The sequence below is a fragment of the Elephas maximus genome, chromosome 2, assembly GCF_024166365.1.
Source record: "Elephas maximus indicus isolate mEleMax1 chromosome 2, mEleMax1 primary haplotype, whole genome shotgun sequence".
Taxonomy (NCBI): Eukaryota; Metazoa; Chordata; class Mammalia; order Proboscidea; family Elephantidae; genus Elephas; species Elephas maximus.
In genome coordinates, this window is record NC_064820.1 from 125877170 (window position 1) to 125900206 (window position 23037).

General features: G+C 39.8%; 1 protein-coding gene across 2 annotated transcripts in view; it reads left to right on the top strand.

Moving 5' to 3' along the window:
* The window catches only part of FNIP1 (folliculin interacting protein 1), a 172092-nt gene that overhangs the window by 83225 nt on the left and 65830 nt on the right, over nucleotides 1–23037 (top strand). For both annotated transcript variants that reach the window (XM_049872982.1, XM_049872992.1), the window contains exon 2: nucleotides 3483–3609. In XM_049872982.1, coding sequence (XP_049728939.1) covers nucleotides 3483–3609 — 127 coding nt within the window. The remainder of the gene's footprint in view (nucleotides 1–3482; nucleotides 3610–23037) is intronic.

The window sequence follows — 23037 nt, forward strand, 5'->3', positions numbered from 1 at the left end:
TTGTCCCTTTTATGATTATATAGTGTCCTTCTTTATCCTTTATTGTGGATTTAAGTCTAAAGTCTATTTTGTCAGAAATTAATATTGCTACTCCTCTTCTTTTTTGCTTATTGTTTGCTTGATATACTTTTTTCCATCCTTTGAGTTTGTTTGTTTGTGTCTCTAAGTCTAAGGTGTGTCTCTTGTAGGCAACATATAGATGGATCGTGTTTCTTTATCCAGTCTGTGACTCTCTGTCTCTTTATTGGTGCATTTAGTCCATTTACATTCAGCGTAATGATAGATAAATAAGTTTTTAGTGCTGTCATTTTGATGCCTTTTTATGTGTGTTGTTGACAATTTCATTTTTCCACATACTTTTTTGTGCTGAGACGTTTTTCTTAGTAAATTGTGAGATCCTCATTTTCATAGTGCTTGACTTTATGTTAGTTGAGTCGTTACGTTTTTCTTGGCTTTTATCTTGAGTTATAGAGTTGTTATACCTTTTTGTGGTTACCTTATTATTTACCCCTATTTTTCTAAGTAAAAACCTAACTTGTATTGTTCTATATCGCCTTGTATCACTCTCCATATGGCAGTTCAATGCCTCCTGTATTTAGTCCCTCTTTTTGATTATTGTGATCTTTTACCTATTGACTTCCATGATTCCCTCTTATGTGTATTTTTTTTTAATTAATCTTAATTTGTTTTTGTGATTTCCCTATTTGAGTTGATATCAGGACGTTCTGTTTTGTGACCTTGTGTTGTGCTGATATCTGATATTATTGGTTCTCTGACCAAACAATATCCTTTAGTATTTCTTGTAGCTTTGGTTTGGTTTTTGCAAATTCTCTAAACTTGTGTTTGTCTGTAAATATCTTAATTTCGCCTTCATATTTCAGAGAGAGTTTTGCTGGATATATGATCCTTGGCTGGCAGTTTTTCTCCTTCAGTGTTCTGTATATGTCGTCCCATTCCCTTCTTGCCTGCATGGTTTCTGCTGAGTAGTCAGAACATATTCTTATTGATTCTCCCTTGAAGGAAACCTTTCTTTTCTCCCTGGCTGCTTTTAAAATTTTCTGTTTATCTTTGGTTTTGGTGAGTTTGATGATAATATGTCTTGGTGTTTTTCTTTTTGTATCAATCTTAAATGGGGTTCGATGAGCATCTTGGATAGATATCCTTTCGTCTTTCATGATGTCAGGGAAGTTTTGTGTCAGGAGTTCTTCAACTATTTTCTCTGTGTTTTCTGTCCCCCCTCCCTGTTCTGGGACTCCAATCACCCGCAGGTTATCCTTCTTGATAGAGTCCCACATAATTCTTAGGGTTTCTTCATTTTTTTTAATTCTTTTATCAGATTTTTTTTCAGCTATGTTGGTGTTGATTCCCTGGTCCTCCAGATGTCCCAGTCTGCATTCTAATTGCTGGAGTCTGCTCCTCTGACTTCCTAGTGCGTTGTCTAATTCTGTTATTTTATTGTTAATCTTTTGGATTTCTACATGTTGTCTCTCTATGGATTCTTGCAACTTATTAATTTTTCCAGTATGTTCTTGAATAATCTTTTTGAGTTCTTCAACAGTTTTATCAGTGTGTTCCTTGGCTTTGTCTGCAGTTATCCTAATTTCATTTGTGATATCTTTAAGTATTCTGTAAATTAGTTTTTTATATTCTGTATCTGATAATTCCAAGATTGTATCTTCATTTGGGAAAGATTTTGATTCTTTTGTTTTGGGGGTTGGAGAAGCTGTCATGGTCTGCTTCTTTAAGTGGTTTGATATGGACTGCTGTCTCCGAGCCATCACTGGGAAACTAGTTTTTCCAGAAAATCCTCTGTGTCCAGTCCAAATCCCTGCGGGACGGTTCCCCGGCTCGGACGCTGCTCTTTCTGCTCCAAGACCAGTCACTGCCTCCCGGGGACTTCTCCTACCGGCTGCGTCCCATGCCGCCCGCGGAACCGGCTGGTCTCCCTCCCGGGGTTAGTTCAGGGGGGTGGAGCAGCTCTCTGTGCTTGTGCCGTACCTGACTGGTACGCTCGCTCCAGGCTCTGGAAACAATTGCTGCTTCCCCGTATTAGTTCGTTCTCCATCTCTAAATCTGTGTTTGTTGTTCAGGGTTCATAGATTGTTATGTATGTGATCGATTCACTTGTTTTTCCGTGTCTTTGTTGTAAGAGGGATCCGAGGTAGCGTCTGCCTAGTCTGCCATCTTGGCTCCGCCCCTCTCTTTGTCTTTTTATTGTTGAGTTGTTCCTTAATAGTTTTAAAGAGTAAGTATGCATCCCTGGACAAAACCTGGCCTGTTTTAAACCTTTATAGAAAATGGAAAAATACAGTAGTTACTTTGTGTGTGTGTGTGTGTGTGTGTGTGTGTCTGACTTCTTTTGCTCACGGTCTCATGCCTTTGCCTGTGACTGTAGCTTATTCATTGTCTTTGTCATGTAGTATTTCATAGTATGAATATACCATAGTATACTTACCCATCCTAATGTTGATGAACATTTGAATTGTTTTGAGTTTTTAGCTATTTTGAACAGTGCTGCTGTGAAGATTTTTTTTTTAATTGTACTTTAGATGAAGGTTTATAGAGCAAACTAGTTTCTCATTAAACAATTAATACACATATTGTTTTGTGACATTGGTTGTCAACCCCACAACATGTCAACACTCTCCCCTTCTCCACCTTGGGTTCCCATTACCAGCTTTCCTGTCCCCTTTCTGCCTTCTCATCCTTGCCCCTGGGCTAGTGTGCCCATTTAGTCTTGTTTTGTTTTATGGGCCTGTGTAATCTTTGGCTGAAGGGTGAACCTCAGGACTGACTTCATTACTGAGCTATAAGAGTGTCCGGAGACCATATTCTCAGAGTTTCTCCAGTCCGTGAACATTCTTATGGTAAACTTTTCTGGAGTGGAATTTCTGAGTCAAGTTCAATTTTACTAGATTTTTTTTTTCAATTTATATATGTATTAATAAATAAAAATCTGTTTTCTAAAAAGGTGTGCCAGCTTATACTTCTATAGGCAGTAGATGAGAGTTCTAATTAACACTTAGTTATTTCTTTCTTGTTACATTTTATAAGTACATAGCTGCTGTTATTTAATCTGAAAAGTTTCTGTTTTCACGTTTCTGCATTGAAGAAACATTAACAAAGCTATTTAAAAATATGAGTTAACCTTATGTCATCTGGGTCCATGCCATGAAATGAGTATATGTTAAGTGTGCTTATGTATTTTTATTAAGTTTGCTATTTTTAATTGATATAAGATGATTATATTTTATATACACTAAATGATACTTTCACAACTTTATTTTTACTTTTTAATCTCATATATCACAGCTGTGTTAACTTTTCAGCCTGGAAGCTAAACAGCGATTATTTAAACATCTGACATGTATTTTTTTAATCAGTAATACAGCATTGGATTTCATTATATAGGTTTTATTTTTAAGAATTTATGTGGAATATTTATTACAGTAACTATAATGGATTTTTATTTTTCTTTCAAGTTGGCCTTTGCCAGAGTTTGACCCCAGCCAAATTCGACTGATTGTGTATCAAGACTGTGAAAGGCGAGGGAGAAATGTCTTGTTTGACTCCAGTGCTAAGAGAAAAACCGAGGACATAACAGTATCGGTGAGCTGCATTATTGGTTTAGTTGAAATTTAATGTGGAATATTTTAATAATTCAAGAATGAAAGAGTAAAATTTCAATTATGGTATTTTAATTTTGGGAATACAGAACATCTTTACCCTGTTGCTTTAAAATTCAGAGCCCTGGTTTTAAGAGATTTAAAAGATATGAAAACTTCCATTATTTGTCATCATTCCAGTAGCAGAGAGCATTTAATTTTGGCATATATTTCCTTATCTGATTTTTTTCTGAGCTATGACTAGAGCTACAGGGATCCTTATGGAGAATCTGGTCCAAACCTCTCATCTTAAAGAGTTGTAGGAAGTGAGACCTAGGGAGGTGAAATTATTTGTCTGAAGGTGCAATGCAAATTAAGTCTGTAGCCCTTAGTTCATCATTTTTTCCCCTAGTGTACACTGGGAGCAATAGCATCTCTTCTGCTAACTTTTGAAGCCCTGTTTTGAAATACTGTGTGACCAGCTTAGCAGTAGTAGGTGGACATTCACATGATCAGCCAAGAAAACCTAGCCATCACCATGATTGTGGTCATCTTTGTTGTTGCTATTGCCATTATGCTTCGAGGCATCAAGACTGTGCCTCCTGGACCTGTAATCTGGAAATGGAAGCCTGGAATTGTATTTCTCCCCTCTCCTCCACGCATCCTAACTGCAGCTTTCACTGACATTTTTGTAAACAACTGAAAACAAGATACTTTTGGGAAAGCTTTTTTTTTTTAAAATCCATAAAGCTGTTTATTAAAACAAACTTTTTTTGAGAATCGAGAGTTTGTATTTGAGAATTTGAATACACTATCCATCATCTGTTTTCTTATTTACTACTGCATACTCAGCAACTAGTATATATACAGGTACTCAGTGGATTTTTGTTATTTGATTGCCAGTTTTTACGATGTCCCTCCCATTACTAACATGGTTCTCAATTTTCTGAAGGTTGTGCTTTGCTTATATTCCTTATCTATTCTCTAAGGAGCCCTGGTGGTGCAGTGGTTAAAGTGCCTGTCTGCTAACCGAAAGGTTGGCAGTTCGAACCCACTAGCCGCTCTGAAGGAGAAAGATGTGGCAGACTGCTTCCATGAAGATTATAGCCATGGAGACCCTATCAGGCAGCTCTGCTCTGTCCTATAGGGTCACTGTGAGTCAAAATCGACTTGATGGAAATGGGTTGGGTTTTTTCGGTTTTATCCATTCTCTGGACACTTTATTCAGTCTGATGAGAAGAAAACATTGCAAAAATGCTCTTAATTTACTATTCGCCCCAATAACTGAGTATCTACAAAGTACTAGGCACTTCAAGTTTTAGCAGTCTCTGGCTTCTTGGTGCCTACAATATATTAGGAGAGTGTAGTGCAGTGGGTTTTTTATTTTATGTGGCCTCTCTGGCCCTGGGTTTGTAATTCTCCCAGAATTATCATTTGGACCTCATTCTGCTAAAGGATTGGTTGGTTTTTTATCCACGTAAGTGGATTGCAAGAAATTGGTCAATTTGTTATCTACATAAGCAACTTGCAGGGGTTTGGTCAGTTTGCTGTATGCATAAGCAGCTTGCAAAGGATTGGTCTTTTTGTTTTTCTGCATAAGTGGCTTGCAAGGACTGGTCGGTTTACAGCCTGCCTTTACACATATTGGCTGGTGGGGGGCGCCTGCCCAGTAGTTGACCTTTACTCAGATTGGCTGGGGAAGTGAGTGCACCCAGTCTGACCTTTACCTGAATTGGCTGTGGAAGCCCCGCTTAGTCTGACCTTTACCAGAATTGGCTGGGGGCTCACCCAGTGACTGATAAAAACCATAGAACACCGAGCTTCTTGATCCATGAGAGCCAGGAGGGAAGTGCACCCTTTGGACATGGGGCCCTGTGCTGAGAATCTCCTAAAAGAACCATAATACAGCTTAAGGGTTGCAACACTGAGCTGATAACATTGAAGACTGAGAGAGAAATGGCTGCAACCATAGCAGAACTACATGGCAGAGCAACTGCAGCAGTGGTGCAAGTGGCGGGAACCATGAGACCAGTAGAGGATGGTGGTGGGTGAGTTGGCCACTGAGATAGTGGTAGTGGGCAGAGTTGGCTCATGGAGTGGAGCTGGGGACCACTGGGCAGGACGTTGCCAACAGAGCTGGTTACTGCTCCCTTCGTAAAGGGGAAGCAGCAGCAATCTGAACCTGTACATGTGGACTCCTGAGCAGAGCAAGCTGCAGTGTTGGGGCTGAGAGGAGGCCCACAGAGCCTTGGGCATACACCATAAAAGTTTTGCCTCAAGAACTGTTGTGATGCCAGCCTAACCCTGGCACTGGCCCAGGGTTGTCCTGAAGCTTCTGGCTGAGAGCTAGATCAGTAAGCACAGGGGGCTAGACCTGACCAAGACAAGCTGCAGAGAGAGATGGGGGGAGACAGCTATCTCTGCCCAACCGGGCCTGATGGCACAAGTGTTGAGAGACAGAGAGACACCTGCATGAGACACGTGCCCACCTAGTGACACAGAAATGGACATGGGTAATTTAAGAAGGGCGGATGAGTCCCCTTTTAGACGTAAGTGGGTTCCTCCCGTATGATGCTAAGTGGCGTACTCGTAGGGATGGAGGGGACTGGTTCATTTAAAATCTACTCCTGTTGTTTACTGTTTGCTTTCTATAAGTGATCTGTTCTCGTTGTTCACTATTTACCTTCTATAACGAATAAACCAAACTCATTGCCGTCGAGTTGATTCCAACTCATAACGACCTTATAGAACAGAATAGAACCTCCCATAGGGTTTCCAAGACTGAAATCTTTACAGAAGCAGACTGCCACAGCTGTTGAGTTTGAACCCCTGACATTTTGGCTAGCAGCTCAGTGCTTAACTGCTTTGCCACCAGGTTACCTTCTATAAATAATAATAATAATAGCTTTCAGTTACCAATACTGTATAAGTGTCTTGTGTGTACAGTTCAATCAGATTGATAGTAGAGTCCTCATCCTAACAATCTCATGATTGAGTGGGATTTGGAGGTACAACCTGTATATACATATGTATATACATATGTATATGTATGTGCGTTTATGCACACAGTTCAGGGAGGTAGACATGGAGCAAATAAATGATTCCGTATTGTGATTAAGTATTGGGAAGAAAGCATACAGAATGCTTATGAGCTATTAACAGGATGGAGCCTGGTTTCCACTGATTTGGATGTGGGAGTATTAAGGAAGATTTCACTGAGAAAGTGAAATTCAAGCTGAGACCTGAAGGAATTGAAGACATGAAATTGAGGAAGAGTATTCTTGGTAGCAGGATCAGCAAATGCAAAGTCTACAAAATGATGGCTGGACTGATAGTAATATATGGAAATGAAGTAATATATAGAAATGAAGTTGGAGAGTTGGAGCAGGAGTGTGTAAACCAGTCCAGGGAGACTAAAATCACTTACTTCTCATGCCAGATTATGTGGTGAATAACAAACCCCACTCCACACGCCAGCTGCATCCTGTGGAAATATCAGCTTCCCTTCTCTGTTTAGTTCAGATCACAGCCGCCCACGTAGCTATTCCCTTGCTCATCCCCAGCTACCCAGAGCTGGGTCAGCGGGAACTGCCTGCAAGTTTGGAAGTCCACATGACTTCATTCACTTCGGATCAGCTGGTCCCTTCTTTCTCTCACCCCTAGCTACCTGGCGCTGGGTCAGCGGTTACCAGCTACAGGCTTCGGAGTCCACATATCTCCCTCAACTTCAGACCAGCTGACTCCAAAACCTGGGGTTTTCCTACACCCCATTAGTGTACCAGCTGCAGGCCTGGACGTCTACATGACCCCCTCCACTTTCAACAAGTCAGCCCCCACCACTCCTTTTCATCCTGCGTTGTCATTGTTAGGTGCTGTCAAGTTGATACTGACTCATAGCAACCCTATGTACAACAGAACGAAGCACTGCCCAGTCCAGCACCATCCTCAGAATGGTTGCTATGTTTGAGCCTATTGTTGCAGCCACAGTGTCAGTCTATCTTGTTGAGGGTTGTCCTCATTTTCACTGACTCCAAATCCCACTCAATCATGAGATTGTTAGGATGAGGACTCTACTATCAATCTGATTGGACTGTACACACAAGATATTTATACAGTATTGGTAACTGAAAGCTATTATTATTTATAGAAGGTAACCTGGTGGCACAGCGGTTAAGCACTCAGCTGCTAGCCAAAATATTGGGGGTTCAAACTCAACAGCTGTGGCAGTCTGCTTCTGTAAAGATTTCAGTCTTGGAAACCCTATGGGAGGTTCTATTCTGTTCTATAAGGTCGTTATGAGTTGGAATCAACTCGACGGCAATGAGTTTGGTTTATTGGTTATAGAAGGTAAATAGTGAACAACGAGAGCAGATCACTTATAGAAATAGCATGTTAAAGTACATAAGATAAATCCTTTCCATCCTTGCTTCTGAGGAACATTCTGTCTGTACTTCTTCCAAAACAGATTTGTTTGTTCTTCCGGCAGTCCATGATATTTTCGGTATTTTTTTTACTGTCACCGTAATTCAAAGGCATCAGTTCTTCTTGGATCTTTCTTACTCATTGTCCACCTTTCGCATGCATGTGAGGTGATTGAAAATACCATGGCACCTTAGTCCTCCAAGTGACATCTTTGCTTTTTAACAGTTTAAGGTCTTTTGCAGCAGATTTGCCCAGTGCAATACGTCGCTTAATTTCTTTACTGCTGATTCCGTGGGTGTTGATTGTGGATTCAAGTAAAATGAAATCCTTGACAACTTCAATCTTTTCTTCATTTATCGTGATTTTGCTTACTGGTCCAGTATGAGCATTTTTATTTTCTGTATGTTGAGATGTAGTCCGTACTGAAGGCTGTAGTCTTTGATCTTCATCAATAAGTGTTTCAAGTTCTCTTCACTTTCAGCAAGCAAGGTTATGTCATCTGCATGTTACTGATTGATCTTCCTCCAATCCTGATGCCATGTTTTTCTTCATATAGTCTGGTTTCTCAGATATTTGCTCAGCATACAGATCGAATAAGTATGGTGAAAGAATACAACCTTGATGCACACTTTTCCTGATTTTAAACCATACAGTATCCTCTTGTTCTGTTTGAATGACTGCCTCTTGTTCTGTGTACAGATTCTGCATGAGCACAATTAAGTGTTCTGGAATTCTCATTCTTTGCAATGTTATCCATAATTTGTTATGATCCACACAGTCAAATGCCTTTGCATAGTCGATAAAACACGTATCTTTCTGGTATTTGCTGCTTTCAGCCAAGATCCACCTGACATCAGCAGTGATATCCCTTGTTCCATGTCCTCTTCTGAATCGAGCTTGAATTTCTGGCAATTCTCTGTTGATGTACTGCTGCAACTGCTTTTGAATTATCTTCAGCAAAATTTTACTTGTGTGTGATTTTAGTGATATTGTTCGATTATTTCCGCGTTCTGTTGGATATTCTTTCTTTGGAATGGGCACAAATAAGGATCTCTTCCAGTCAGTTGGCCAATTAGCTGTCTTCTAAATTTTCTTGGCATAGGTGAATGGGCACTTCCAGCATTGCATCCATTTGTTTTGAAACGTTTTAATTGGTATTCTTTCAATTTCTGGAGGCTTGTTTTTTGTCAATGCCTTCAGTGCAGCTTGGACTTCTTCCTTCAGTACTGCTGGTTCTTGATCATATGCTGCCTCCTGAAATGGTTGACTATCAACCAGTCATTTTTGGTATAGTGACTCTGTGTATCCCTTCCATCTTCTTTCAGTACTTCCTTGGTCATTCAATATTTCCCCCATAGAACCTTCAGAATTGCAGCTCGAGGCTTGAAGGTTTCCTTCAGTTCTTTCAGCTTGAGAAATGCCAAGCATGTTCTTCCCTTTTGGTTTTCTAAATCCGGATCTTTGCACATTTCATTATAGTACTTTGTCTTCTCGAGCCACTATTTGAAGTCTTTTGTTCAGCTCTTTTACCTCATCATTTCTTCTGTTCACTTTAGCTACTCTACATTTTAGAGCAGGTTTCAGAGACTCTTCTGAAATCCATTTTGGTCTTTTCTTCCTTTCCTGTCTTTTTAATGACCTTTTGCTTCTTTCATGTATGATGTCCTTGATGTCATTCCACAACTCGTCAGGTCTTTGGTCGTTAGTGTTCAGTGTGTCAAATCTCTATTCTTGAGATAGTCTCTAAATTCAGGTGGGATATGCTAAAGATTGTAATTTGGCTCTCATGGACTTGTTTTAATGTTCTCAGCTTCAATTCGAACTTGCATCTGAGCAATTGATGGTTTGTTCTGCAGTCAGCCCCTGGCCTTGTTCTGACAGATATAGTTGATTTGATTACTGTGTGTTCCATCTGGTGAGGTCCACGTGTATAATCACCGTTTATGTGGCTGAAAAAAGGTATTTTCAATGAATAGGTCATTGATCTGGCAAAATTCGATCATGTGATCTCTGGTGTCTCTTTCACCAAGGCCTTATTTTCCAACTACTAGTCCTTCTTTGTTTCCAACTTTTGCATTCCAGTCTACAGTAATTATCAGTGCATCTTGATTACATGTTTGGTCAATTTCAGACTGCAGAAATTGGTAAAAATCTTCAGTTTTTTCATCTTTGGCATTAGTGACTGGTGCATAAATTTGAATAATAGTCCTATTAACTGATGTTCCTTGTAGGTGTATGGATATTATCTTATCACTGACAGCATGGTACTTCAGGATAGATCTTGAAATGTTCTTTTTGACAATGTACACTACGCTGTTCCTTTTCAGTCTTTCATTCCTGGCACAGTAGACCATATGGTTGGTGAAAATGGCCAGTACCAGTATATGTCAGTTCACTAATGCCCAGGATATCGATCTTCAAGCGTTCCATTTCATTTTCCTAGGTTCACGTTACTATTAGTGACAGATGTTTGCAGCTGTTTCTTCTCATTTTGAATCTTGCCACATCAGCAAATGAAGGTTCCAAATGCTTTAGCCCATCTAAGTTATCACTGTCAACTCTACTTTGAGGAGGCAACTGTTCCCCAGTCGTGTTTTGAGTGCCTTCCAATCTGATGGGCTCATTTTCTGGCACTATATCAAACAATGTTATGCTGCTTTTCATAAGGTTTTCACTGGCTGACTTTTTTAGAAGTAGATTGCCACATCCTTATTCCCAGTCTGTCTCAGTCTGGAAGCTCCACTAAAGCGTGTCCGCAATGGGTGACCCTGTTGGCTTTTGAAACACTGGTGATATAGCTTCCAGCATCACAGCAACACGCAAGCTGCCACAGTATGACAGACGAGTCATGGTATGGTCCTGTAATTCGCTGGAATGTCTCACTGCTCATGGGAAACACCATACCTGTGATAACAACTTTAATATAACAAAAAACAATACAAATGAAGATGATGCATAGGGCAAGGTCTGGGAGCAGTCACAAAGGAGAGCTTTCATGTCACAGAGAGGGATACACTACCCTCTCTTGTGATGGTCACTGAGTAGGAATCTCCCTGACCCTTAATTTTCAGGGCTTTTATCTGCCTCACCATGTGGCCACAGTTTGTGAGGCTTAGTCAGCATCAGGTGCCCAGGTGAACCTCTGTCCTTGGGGCTGTTATTGACCTCACCTCGTGGCCATGGTAAATTACATCATCATTTGTACAGTATCAGGCCCCTAAGTGAGCCTCTGTGTAGTCCAACTCTCAGGAACCCAGAATATAAGGTTAAATTACTTTCTGTACCCCACGAGGAGCCCTGGTGGCATAGTGGTTAAGAGCTACAGCTGCTAACCAAAAAAAGTCGGCAATTCAAATATATCAGCTGCCACTTGGTAAATCTTATGGGGCAGTTCTGCTCTATCCTTTAGGTCACTATGAGTTGGAATTGACTCAATGGCAACGAGTTTGGGTTTGGTTTTTGGTACCTCATAAAGAGTTAGAATATGCAAGGCCTTGTAGGTCTCTAAAGGGTTTGTAGGTCTCTAAGGGTTCCTGGTGGTGCAGTGGTTAAGTGTTCAGCTGCTGTCATGGATTGAATCGTGTCCCCCAAAAATATCTGTCAAATTAGCTGGGCCATGATACTCAGTATTGTGTGATCATCCACTGTTTTATGTGATTTTCCTATACATTGTAAATCCTATCACTATGATGTAATAAGATGGATTAGCAGCAATTATATTGATGAGGTCTACAAGATTAGATGGTGTCTTAAGCCAGTCTCTTTTGAGATATAAAAGAGAGAAGCAAGCAGAAAGACATGGGAACCTCATACCACCAAGAAAGCAGTAGTGGGAGCAGAGCGTGTCCTTTGGACTTGGGGTCCCTACGCAGAGAAGCTCCTGGTCTGGGGGAAGATGGATAAGAACGCTGACACAGAGAGAAAGCCTTCCCCTGGAGCTGATGCCCTGAATGTGAACTTTTAGGCTACTTTACTGTGAAAAAATAAATTTCTCTTTGTTAAAGCCATCTACTTGTGGTATTTCTGTTATAGCAACACTAGAAGACAGCTGCTAAGCAGAAGGTAGGTGGTTTGAACCCACTAGCCCCTCCACAGGAGAAAGATGTGGAACAGTCCGTTTCTACAAAGATTATAGCCTTTGAAACCCCATGGGGTAGTTCTACTCTGTCCTTTATGGTCACTGATAGTCAGAATTGATTCCACGGCAATGGGTTTGGATTTTTGGTTTTTAAGAGCTGTGGCTGCTGACCAAAAGGTCAGCAGTTTGAATATACCAGGAGCTTCTTGGAAACTCCTTTGTCCTGTAGGGTTGCTATGAGTTGGAATCGACTACATGGCAGTGTCTTTTTTTTTTTAGGTTAGAAGTTTAGGAGATGTGGTGGTGCAGTGGTTAAAGTGATCGACTGCTAACGGAAATGTCAGTGGTTTGAAACTGTCAGTGGCTCTGTGGGAGAATGATGTGGCAATCGGCTTCCATAGACATTTACGACCTTGGAAACCCCGTGGGTCGCTATGAGTGGAAATCTACTTGATGGTAGTGGATGGGAGGTTAGACATTTAGAGATTCTATGCTAATTGCAGAGGCAGTCCATTGAAGTGGTCTGGTTTACATTTTTAAGAGATCACTGGCTGCTATGTGTGGGAAGTGGTTGAATGTAGAGGATGATGGAGAAAAAAGTATTTGATGAACTCAGCACTTTGGCTTGAATAGCTGAGCGAATAGGTGGGACCAACCAAAGTTTATCTTTGAATGAAGTTGTGTTTGCAGTGCCTAGAAGTTATAAAATTGATGATGGTCAAGCTGACAGTTGAAATCTAAGGCTGGCTGCAAGAGTGATAAGCATGTCTTCTCTGTATCTAGGCTGTTGATAAAATACTCAGAACTTGGTTGAGGCTGACAAGTAGACATTGATTGACTTATTAATACTCTTTCAGTAATTTTTTTCAGCAAACTTTCATTGAGGTTTTTCTTTGTGCTAAATAGTGTCACCTTGAATTGTATCATATGACCTTTGTCCTTCTTTACTGTTTAGCTTGATTAATGCTATTCATTGTGTGTTTCCTTTTTAGCCCTGTGAGTTTTGACTCATGCTGTCTCTTGATCCCTTCCTTTCTATTCTGGGATGATACTTCATTAGTCTTATCAGTCTTCTTTCTTGCTGATGTCTTCCTTACTCCCTCTTGGTAGCCTGCAAACATTCACAAGCCTCTCTAGTCCCAACACCAACAAAATAAGTACCCTTTAGTTTTCTCATGTCTGTCTATCACTGTCCTTCTTGGTCCCTTTCAGTCTCTGTCCTTGGTGTCTCTCCTTGGTGTCTCTTGGTCTCTTTTCAGTATCTCTTCTTCTGTGTCTCTTAATCTCTTTTGTCTGTCCCTCAGTGTTTCTGTCAATAGTCATCTATTTTCTGACTCTGTTCTTATGCTACCTACTTATTACTCAACCCTCTAAAATTTTACCAGAAGCCTGCTCTTCTTTTTAGAACTTTTCTCTAGACTTACCAGTGGCTAGAGATCAAACATCCTTGAATACCTTCAGTCTCACTTGTTTTATATGTCCTGATCCTGCATGCCAGTCAAGCATTTATTCTCCTTTAAGGTTCATTTCATTATAACTTTGTTGCGCAATTAGGGTCCATGCTCTGGAGCAGTTGAGCCAATGAAACATATTCCAGGTTAGAAAGAGTGAGAAAGTTTATTTAGGAGGTGTATACACCACCGGAAACCCAACAGCAACACAGGCTGTCTCTGTGGAGTCCCAAAGAGCAATTTTACATTAGAGCTTATATAGAATTTTTACAAGGGTTTGAAGTGTCTTTGTAGCCTACAGATGGCCTAGCCAGAGGAGTTATTCAATTCAAGACAGTGACAAAAGACTGTTTATCAGTCTAAAGAGATACATGCAGGACATCTCCTTGTCAGGCTAAAGATATACATGTCAGACATCTGGGCTCTGATTTCCCTGTGAGGGGTTGTGAGTCACAGGTGGTTGGACAGAACTAAACAAAGTTATTTGCATCTGGTCAAACAAAGAACAAAGTCATTAGCATTAGGTCAAAACAAAGCCATGAACAAAGGTATGCGAAGGAGGAGACAGGCAGAGGAGGAGAAAAATTTATAGGTTCATCATGGCGTTAGTTATGTCAAGCTCTTGGTCGCCCATTTTGAAAAGGAGAAAACATGTTGTGGAGTATTAGGGTCACAACTTTATGAACCTTTCTGATTCCTCTAGCGGTATTTCTTTTCCTCCATCAGAATTCTCATAATCCCTTGCTCGTAGTCTTTCATTGACTTCTATATCACAGGTATTTTTGTATGTTTACTCATTAATAACCAAAAAGAAAAACCAAACCCACTGCTGTTGAGTCGTTCTGACTCATTGGAAACCCTGGTGGCATACATAGTGGTTAAGTGCCCTCCTTGGAAACTCTATAGGGCAGTTCTACTCTCTCCTACAGGGTCGCTGTGAGTTGATGATGATGATACTCATTAATAGATTTAAGAAAATCTTAAAAGTGAAAAATTGAGTGATTATTCACCTTTGTTTCCTAAACTGCACAGTTTCATGTGTGGTAAGTGCTTGGGATGTGTTTTAATTACTGTTAGGAAGTTTATTATCGAAATCCTGTAAATACTTTCATGACGATGTCATATCTGCCATTGAAACACTGCAGAATACATTGAAATACTCATTGTTTTCCCCAAATTGCAAGTGATTTGCGTCTTTAAGTGACATTTTTTCCATCTACTTCACTGTACCTGTGCCCTTTGAACATCAGGTCATGTAGATTCTGTATAGGTAGAGGACTGTGTGTGTTGCAAATGAAATTTATAAATATCCTACGTGATGTTTTGGGTTCATACATAACGATGAAATCGTTCAGGCATTAACAGTGAGTGCTGGGTCAGAGGAAATCATTCGGCGTTGCTCCCTTTGCGCAGCAGCATTCTGTTCTGACATGGTAAATATTCAAGCCATTTCTCATGTCCTTTCTTAGTTCAAAACAATCTACAGAAGAGAATAAGGATCATAAATATTATTTTGGCCACATAATTTATTAAAAATTTTACTGAAAAATATTTCTGATCTCGATGTTGAGAATTAATATCATCATGGGTTGTAAATGGAGATCCAAGTTTTAGAATGTGAGGCCTACCAAATTCCTTTACTCTGTTCCTTTTACCAAAAAGAAATTAACATGGTTTTTCTATTGGAAACAGCTGAGTTTCTTAGGTAGCTTAATATTAGCTTGAATCTGAATTTTACATTTATGTTTGAAAAAAATGTTCATTTGAAAGTTTCCAAGTAAGAGTAGAAGATAGTAATACTTGAGCTCACTTAATAAGTTAGAGCATAATTAGGTGGATCACAGTTGTATTAATGAAACTTATTTATTTGAAGCTACATTGGCATTAAGAAATGGCAAAATTAATGAGATTGTTTAGTTTAAAGCTACATCAGCATTTAAAAATGACCATTATACTTACTGTAGTCCCTTTGAGTTTCTTTGTAAAGATTATAGATCATAATTTGTTTATTTAATCTCTTTCATCTGGGGAGAAAGGACAGTATTTCACAATAGAATACTGATCCATTTCTTCATTTAGTTGAACCAGGAATTGTTTACAAAGAACATGGATAAGTAAATCATTTCTGTATTTCTACACAGTGGAAGCATTGTCTATTTAGAGTATATTTAATGAGTTTTTAGATGAGGTAGGAAGCTGTATACTTTATTACATTTTAAATTGCATAATGAAGTACATATATGCTTGGTTTTGATTTAGAAATCAAAGTACCTTGCATGCCTAAGTAATAAAATGGTTAAACAAAATCGTATTAATGTATACTTATCTCAGAACATATATTTTCCAGCTGTATTATTTTCTGTGAAAAATGACTTCTGAGCTGTAAAACCTGATTAAACTGAATATATTAAATTTTAATAAGGAAGTTTTCATGTTTGTGAAGATTCTTGGGATGTGGTGGTATCTTTGAACACTGATAGTGAGAAGTGGATCCAGTGTGATTTTACCACATGTATTCTTATCCTTGAATAAGTGCTTATCCTAGACGTTGTTCTTGTGTTAATGGTAATGCACTGCTATTTCTAGTAGTTATATGTTCAGTTTCAGTGTTCATTGGTTACATGCAAGATAAAGATGTACACCAGCAAATTTGTATAACTTTGAAAAGGTGAATACGGATTACAAAGTGTGAGAGTTTTGTATTCTGAGAAGCACTATGTAAGTGCTAATCTTGAGTCTTATTATATCTGATTTGGAACATGGGATTTGATTAGGTAGTGGGAATTAAAAGTTAACACACAGAAATCAGTAGGCTCAATATGTACTCATAACTTCCAGTTAGGAGATACGTTGTTATTGTTATTAGATGCTATTGAGGTGATTTTCAATTCATAGTAAACCCATGTGACAGAGTAGAACTGCAGCATGGGGTTTCCAAGGCTGTAATCTTTATGGAAGCAGATTGCTGGGTCTTTCTCCCGTGGAGTAGCTGGGTGTGTTCAAACCTCCAGCCTTTTAGTTAGCAGCCAAATGCTTAACCATTGCACCACTAAAACTCCCTTAGAAGATAGGAGGGAAGTGAAAATCCAAAAAAAAAAAAAAAGAGAGAACCAAACCAGTTGCCTCTGTGTTGATTCCAACTCATGGCCACCCCATGTGTTTCAGAGTAGCGCTGTGCTGCATAAGTTTTCGGTGGTTGTGATCTTTCAGAAGTAGGCCTTTCTTCCACTTCTGAGTGGATTTGAGCTGCCCACCTTTTAGATAGTGGCTGAGTGCTTAACCATTGTGCCACTCAGGGACTCCATGAGGAACGTGGAGACCTCATTTAAAATAGCAGTTATGGCAATAAAATGTCTGTTAACAAAACCAGTATGTGGAGAACTTTGTCTCCTGAGGGACAAAAAACGCTAACTTGAACAAATGGAAAGACAAAATATCTTTTTGGTTAATACTCATCATAAAGTTGTCAGTCGTTTCTAAGTTGATTTATAAAACAATACTATCCCATTAAAAAATGCCAACTTTATTTTTTAGGGGGAAGGGGATGATACTAGAAATAGATAGTGGATTCTAAAATTGAAGTGGTAAAATAAATTAGCAAAAATTGGTTGTAAAACTCTGAAAAAGAAGGGGTACTAAGGATGAGCCAGCCCTTCCAGATTTTTTAAAACAATTTTTACGTGTATAATTCAGTTATATTGATTACATTTTTCATGTTATACAACCATTCTCACTCTCCTTTTCCAACGTATTCTATCACCATTAACATAAACTCAATTTGCCCTAAGCCAAAACTCCCCTCCTTCTCACCCCTGGTAACCACTAATTATTTTTAGTTTCTATATATTTGCTGTCTTGGGAGAAGTACAGCCAGAATGCTCCTTAAAAGCAAGAACGATGAGACTTCATCTCACATACTTTGGACATGTTAGCAGGAAGGACAAGTCCCTGGAGAAGGACATCATGCTTCATAAAGTAGAGGGTCAGCGAAAGAGAAGAAGACCCTCAGTGAAATGGATTGACACAGTGGCTGCAACAATGGGTTCAAGCATAGCAAAGATTATGAAGACGGCACAGGACCGGGTAGTGTTTTGTTCTGTTGTACGTAGGGTTGCTGTGAGTCGGAACCGACTCGGCGGCTCCTAACAAGAATAGGTTTGGTTATTTCATTTCAGTGGGATCATACAGTATTTGTTCTTTTGTGACTGACTTACTTAGCTCAGCATAATGTTTTCAAGGTTAATCCATGTTGTGGCACGCGTCAGGACTTCATTTCTCTTTATGACTGACTGGTGTTCCATTGTATGTATATACCACATTTTGTTTATTCATCTGTTGGTGAACGTTTAGGTTGTTTTCACATTTTGGTGATTGTGAAAAGTGCTGCAATGAACATTGCCGTACAGGTTTCTCTTTGTGTTCCTGCTTTCACTCCTTCTGGGTATATACCTAGGATTGGGTTCGCTGGGTCATATGGTAGTTTTATGTTCAACTTTCTGAGGAACTGCTGAGCTGTTTTCCACAGTTGCTTTAGTTCCATTTTGCATTCCTGCCAGCAGTGGGTGAGGGTTCGAGTTTCTCTACAACCTCTCCAACACCTATTGTTTTCCATTTTTTTTGATCATTGCTATTTTAATGGGGGTGAGACAGTATCTCCTTGTGGCTTTGATTTGGACCTCCCTAATGGCTATTGAGGTGTGGCTATTGAGGTGTAGTGGTTAAGAACTTGGCTGCTAACCAAAAGGTCGGCAGTTGAAATCCATCAGGCACTCCTTGGAAACCCTATGGGGCAGTTCTACTCTGTTCTGTAGGGTTGCTGTGAGTTGGAATTGACTCGACAGCAACGGGTTTGGTTTGGTTTAATGGCTAATGAGGTTGAACATCTTTTTATGTACTGGTTTTCTATTCGAGTAGTCTCTTTTGTGAAATGTCTATTTAAGTCCTTTGCCCATTTTTTGATTGGGTGGTTTTTAATTTTTTTCTTAAGTATAGATAGAGGGTTTTGTTTGTTTTTTATAGGTTACATATAAAGTATGGCATCTCTTCACTTAGGAATGAAAGTAAAAAATGAAAACCGAACTTTTTTTCTACAATTTCCTACTATTTCTGCTCATAGAAGACCTGTGCCTACCTGAGAGTTGCTAATTGTACCCAATATAGTCCCATCTGCTACTGCAGTTGTTGCTGTTGGTTTCTGACTTCAGTATGGGAAGGAGAAAAAAGAAGCTGTGAACAGCTGGGGAGATGATGGGAGAAAGGTGTATATAGCGTGTGCGTGTATACACATACTTTTATCTTCAGTTCTGGAACTAAGTATGTCTGCCCTTTTTCTCCCTCTAGGAAGCTACATTTTTGACTTGGAGATTTCACATATATAGTTCCCTTGGCCTGGAATGTCCTTCTAACCTTCTCATTCTTCCTCTTTCACCTAGTTCCTATGTTTTTTTCTATCTCACCTTAAATGTCACTTACTTGATCTCCCCAGCCTAAGTCTTTTTTGGCAGTTCTCTTAAACTGTTTGTCCCTTAACCTCTTTGTCTGTAAAATGAGTATACTAATAGCATTACTTCATAGAATTGTTGTGAGGAAGAAAAGAGTAAATATATGTAAAACAAAATAGTGCCTGTCAGATAGTAAGTGCTATGTGAGTTAGTTGTTGTTATCACTATTATTAATTTTATTAGACATATTTGAAATACATGTTTTTATATCATGTAAAAATTATATGCTTGTGTAATTATTTGTTAAATGTCTCCCCCATTTGATTGTTAATTCCATGAGGAAGAGTATTGTGTCAGTTTTAGTCACCCCTGTTCCCTACTGCTTGGTATATATAGTATTCAAATACTTGTTGACTGTAAAGTGGTTTGCTGTAGTGGGTAAATCAAACAGACTGAGATTTAACTGTAAGTTCATCAGTCTTGCTAGATCTTGGAAGCTTGGTGAAGTTATGTAACATCAGTGGGCTTCAGATTACTCATCAGTAAAATGAGTATCTATTTATGTCTGAGTATTAGAGAAAAGGCCTAGCATTTTGTGCTCAGTAAGTAATAAAATATTAGCATGTGGCCAAGGTGCCAATCTCAAAATACTTTTAGTGAGTGCTGAAATGAAATAATATAAATGGAAATATTTAGTGATGTCCCTGAGCCCATAGTAGGTACTACCTTAGTTATCTAGTGCTGCTGTAACAGAAATACCACAAGTAAATGGATTTAACAAGCAGAAATATATTTTCTCAGTTTAGGAGGCTAGAAGTCCGAATTTAGAGTGCTGGCTCTAGGGGAAAGTTTTCTCACTGTCAGTTTTTGGAGGAAGATCCTTGTCTTTTTAGCTTCTGCTCCCTGATTCCTTAGAGATGTCAATGTGTCTTGGCTTCTGCCTTAGCTCATCTTTCTTTTGCACTTGCTTCATCTTTTTTATATCTCAGAAGAGATTGACTCAAGAGACACCCTGTACCAGTTCTGCCTTATTAGCATAACAAAGACAGCCCATTCCCAAGTGGGATTATAACCACAGGCATAGAGGATAGGATTTACAACACATATTTTTTTGGGAAAATTCAATCCACAGTGTTGCACCCTTTGGCCCTCAAAATTCATATCCTTTCTGTATGCAAAACACATTCACCTCAGCACATCATCCCAAAAGTCTTAAGTCAACTCCAAGTTCAAAATCTCATCTTCTGAATCATGTAAATCAAGTATGGGTGAGACATTAGGCGTGTTCCATCCTGGGACAAAATTCTTCATCTGTGAACCTGTGAAATCTGTACTACAAGTTGTCTGTTTCCAAAATACAATGGTGGAACAGGCAAAAGGTAGACATTTCCATTACAAATGGGAGAAATTGGAGGGAAAGAAGGGGTAATGGGCACCAAACAAATCTAAGACGCAGCAGAACAAACTAAATTAGCTCTCAATGCTTGAAAATAACCTTCTGTTCTCTGAGACCCTGTAGGCAGTGGCACTGCCCTCCAGACTCTGGATGTTGGCCATGCTGTCTGGATTCTGGGTGAAGGCCCTTGAGCCCTAGGCTTCGGCTCTGCCTTCCAGGCCCACTGGGACGGCAACTCTACTCATTCAGCTTTAGGCAGCCCCATTTTCCCATTCCATCTGAATGGCAACCCCACCCCCTTGGCCCCAGCAGGGCTCATTCTTCTATCCCTTGGGTATGGCAGCCCTGTCCCCTCAGCTTTGGTGACAGCCGCATCTCCCTGACATACTTTTACGGCATCCCCACACTCCAGAACCAAGTTGGCGAAGATCCAACTCTCTGAAACCTAGGAAGCTGTGGCCCCACTCTTTGAGATCCAAGAGACTGTGTCTCCACCCTTTGGAACCGAGAAGGCCCTGCTTTCCGTGTTCTTTCCAGCAGTTCTGCTGATCTCCGAGCTGCTCCGGGATCGGTCCTTTTCTTGGAAGACAACAGATGTGGCTCCTTTGGCCTGTTTCCTGCCCATAGAATTCCAAGAGGCAAACAGTCTTCTCTCCTTTCATTTCTTTCTCTGTCTCTGTCAGTCTAAACTGATGGGTTTTCTGCTGTGGTAGTTGGTTAGGTCTATCTGTCTATAAGCCTGTGCTTAATTTCTTTAACAAAAGATTGTGTAGCTACGCCCTTGGTAAACATTATAGGGCATGTGTCCTTAGTTTGTATGACAGAATTTTCCAAATCTCTGAAGTTCTGTTTTCATTTTGTACAGTTCGTTTTTAAGTCTATCTCTTTTCCTCTCGCATTTTACTGTGAGTGGCAAGGAGAAACCATGCGGCGCCTTTAAGGTCTTGCTTAGAAATCTCATCAGCCAGATATCCAGGTTCATCATTTGCAAGGTCTGCCCTTCACCGAACATTTGAACATAATTCAGGCAAGTTCTTTGCCCCTGCATAAAAAGCATCGCCCTTCTTTCCATTCTCCAGTCACATGTGCATCATTTTCTTTTAAAGGCTCACCAAAAGCACATTTAACGTTCACGTTTCTAGCAGCATTCTGTTGCTGACACCCTGTGTATTCTCTAAGATGATAGACTTTCCTCTATAGCTCTCCTCATTTCGTTTCAGGCCCTCACCAGAATTGCCAGCAGTCTCTGAAAAGCAATCTAGGCTTTTACTATTAGGTATCTTAAAACTCTTCTAGTCTCTATCCATTACCGAATTCTAAAACCGCTTCCGTATTTTATGTATCTGTTAGGGTAACACCCACTCTTCCAGTATCAAATTCTGTCTCAGTTATCTAGTGCTGCTATAACAGAAATGCCACAAGTGGATGGCTTTAACAAACAAATTTATTTCTCACAGTTGAGGAGGTTACAAGTTTGAGTTCAGAATGCTAGCTTTAGGAAAAGGCTTTTTGTCCCCCTGGGCTCTGGAGGAAGGTCCTTGTCTCTTTAGCTTTTGCATTCTGGTTCCTTGGAGACCTCCACGTGTCTTAACATCTGTCTTACCCCATTTTTCCTCTGCTTGCTTGCTTGTTTTATATCTCGAAAGACATTGACTCAAGATACACCTTACACTAATCCTGCCTCATTAACACAACAAAGAGAACCCAGTGCCAAATGGAACTATAACCATAGGCATAGACTTTTAGGATTTGCAGGACATATTTTTGGGGGGCACAGTTCAACCCGTAACAGTAGGCATTCAATCATGTTAGCCCCTTACTTTAGCTTTTTTCTAATAACAATAATAACTGCAATTCTGTAAGCATATACTAACCAGGTAAGGTTTTTTTTCCCATTGAATAGCAAATTACCCCCGTGTGTCTGTCAGTTTCTCGTACTGTGGGGGCTTGCGTGTTGCTGTGATACTGGAAGCTATGCCACCGGTATTCAGATACCAGCAGGGTCACCCGTGGAGAACAGATTTCAGCTGAGCTTCCAGACTAAGAAAGATGAGGAAGAAGGACCCGGAAGTCTACTTCTAAAAAGCATTAGCCAGCGAAAACCTTATTAATAGCAGTGGAACATTGTCTGATATAGTGCTGGAAGATTAGCCCCCCAGGTTGGAAGGCACTCAAAAGATGATTGGGAAGAGCTGCCTCCTCAAAGCAGAGTCGACCTTAATGACTTGGATGGAGTAAAGCTTTCAGGACCTTCATTTGCTGATGTGGAACAACTTAAAATGAGAAGCAGCAGCTGCAAACATCCATTAATAATCGGAACCGGGAATGTGCGAAGTATGAGTCTAGGAAAATTGGAAATGGTCAAAAACGAAATGGAAGGCATAAACATTGATATCCTAGGAATTAGTGAGCTGAAATGGACCGGTATTGGCCATTTTGAATTGGACAATCATATACTATGCTGGGAATGACAACTTGAAGAGGAATGGTGTTGCATTCATTGTCAAAAAACATTTCAAGATCTATCATGAAGCACAGCGCTGTTAGTGATAGGATAATATCCATACGTCTACAAGGAAGACCAGTTAATATGACTATTATTCAAATTTACACACCAACCACTAGGGCCAAAGATGAAGAAATA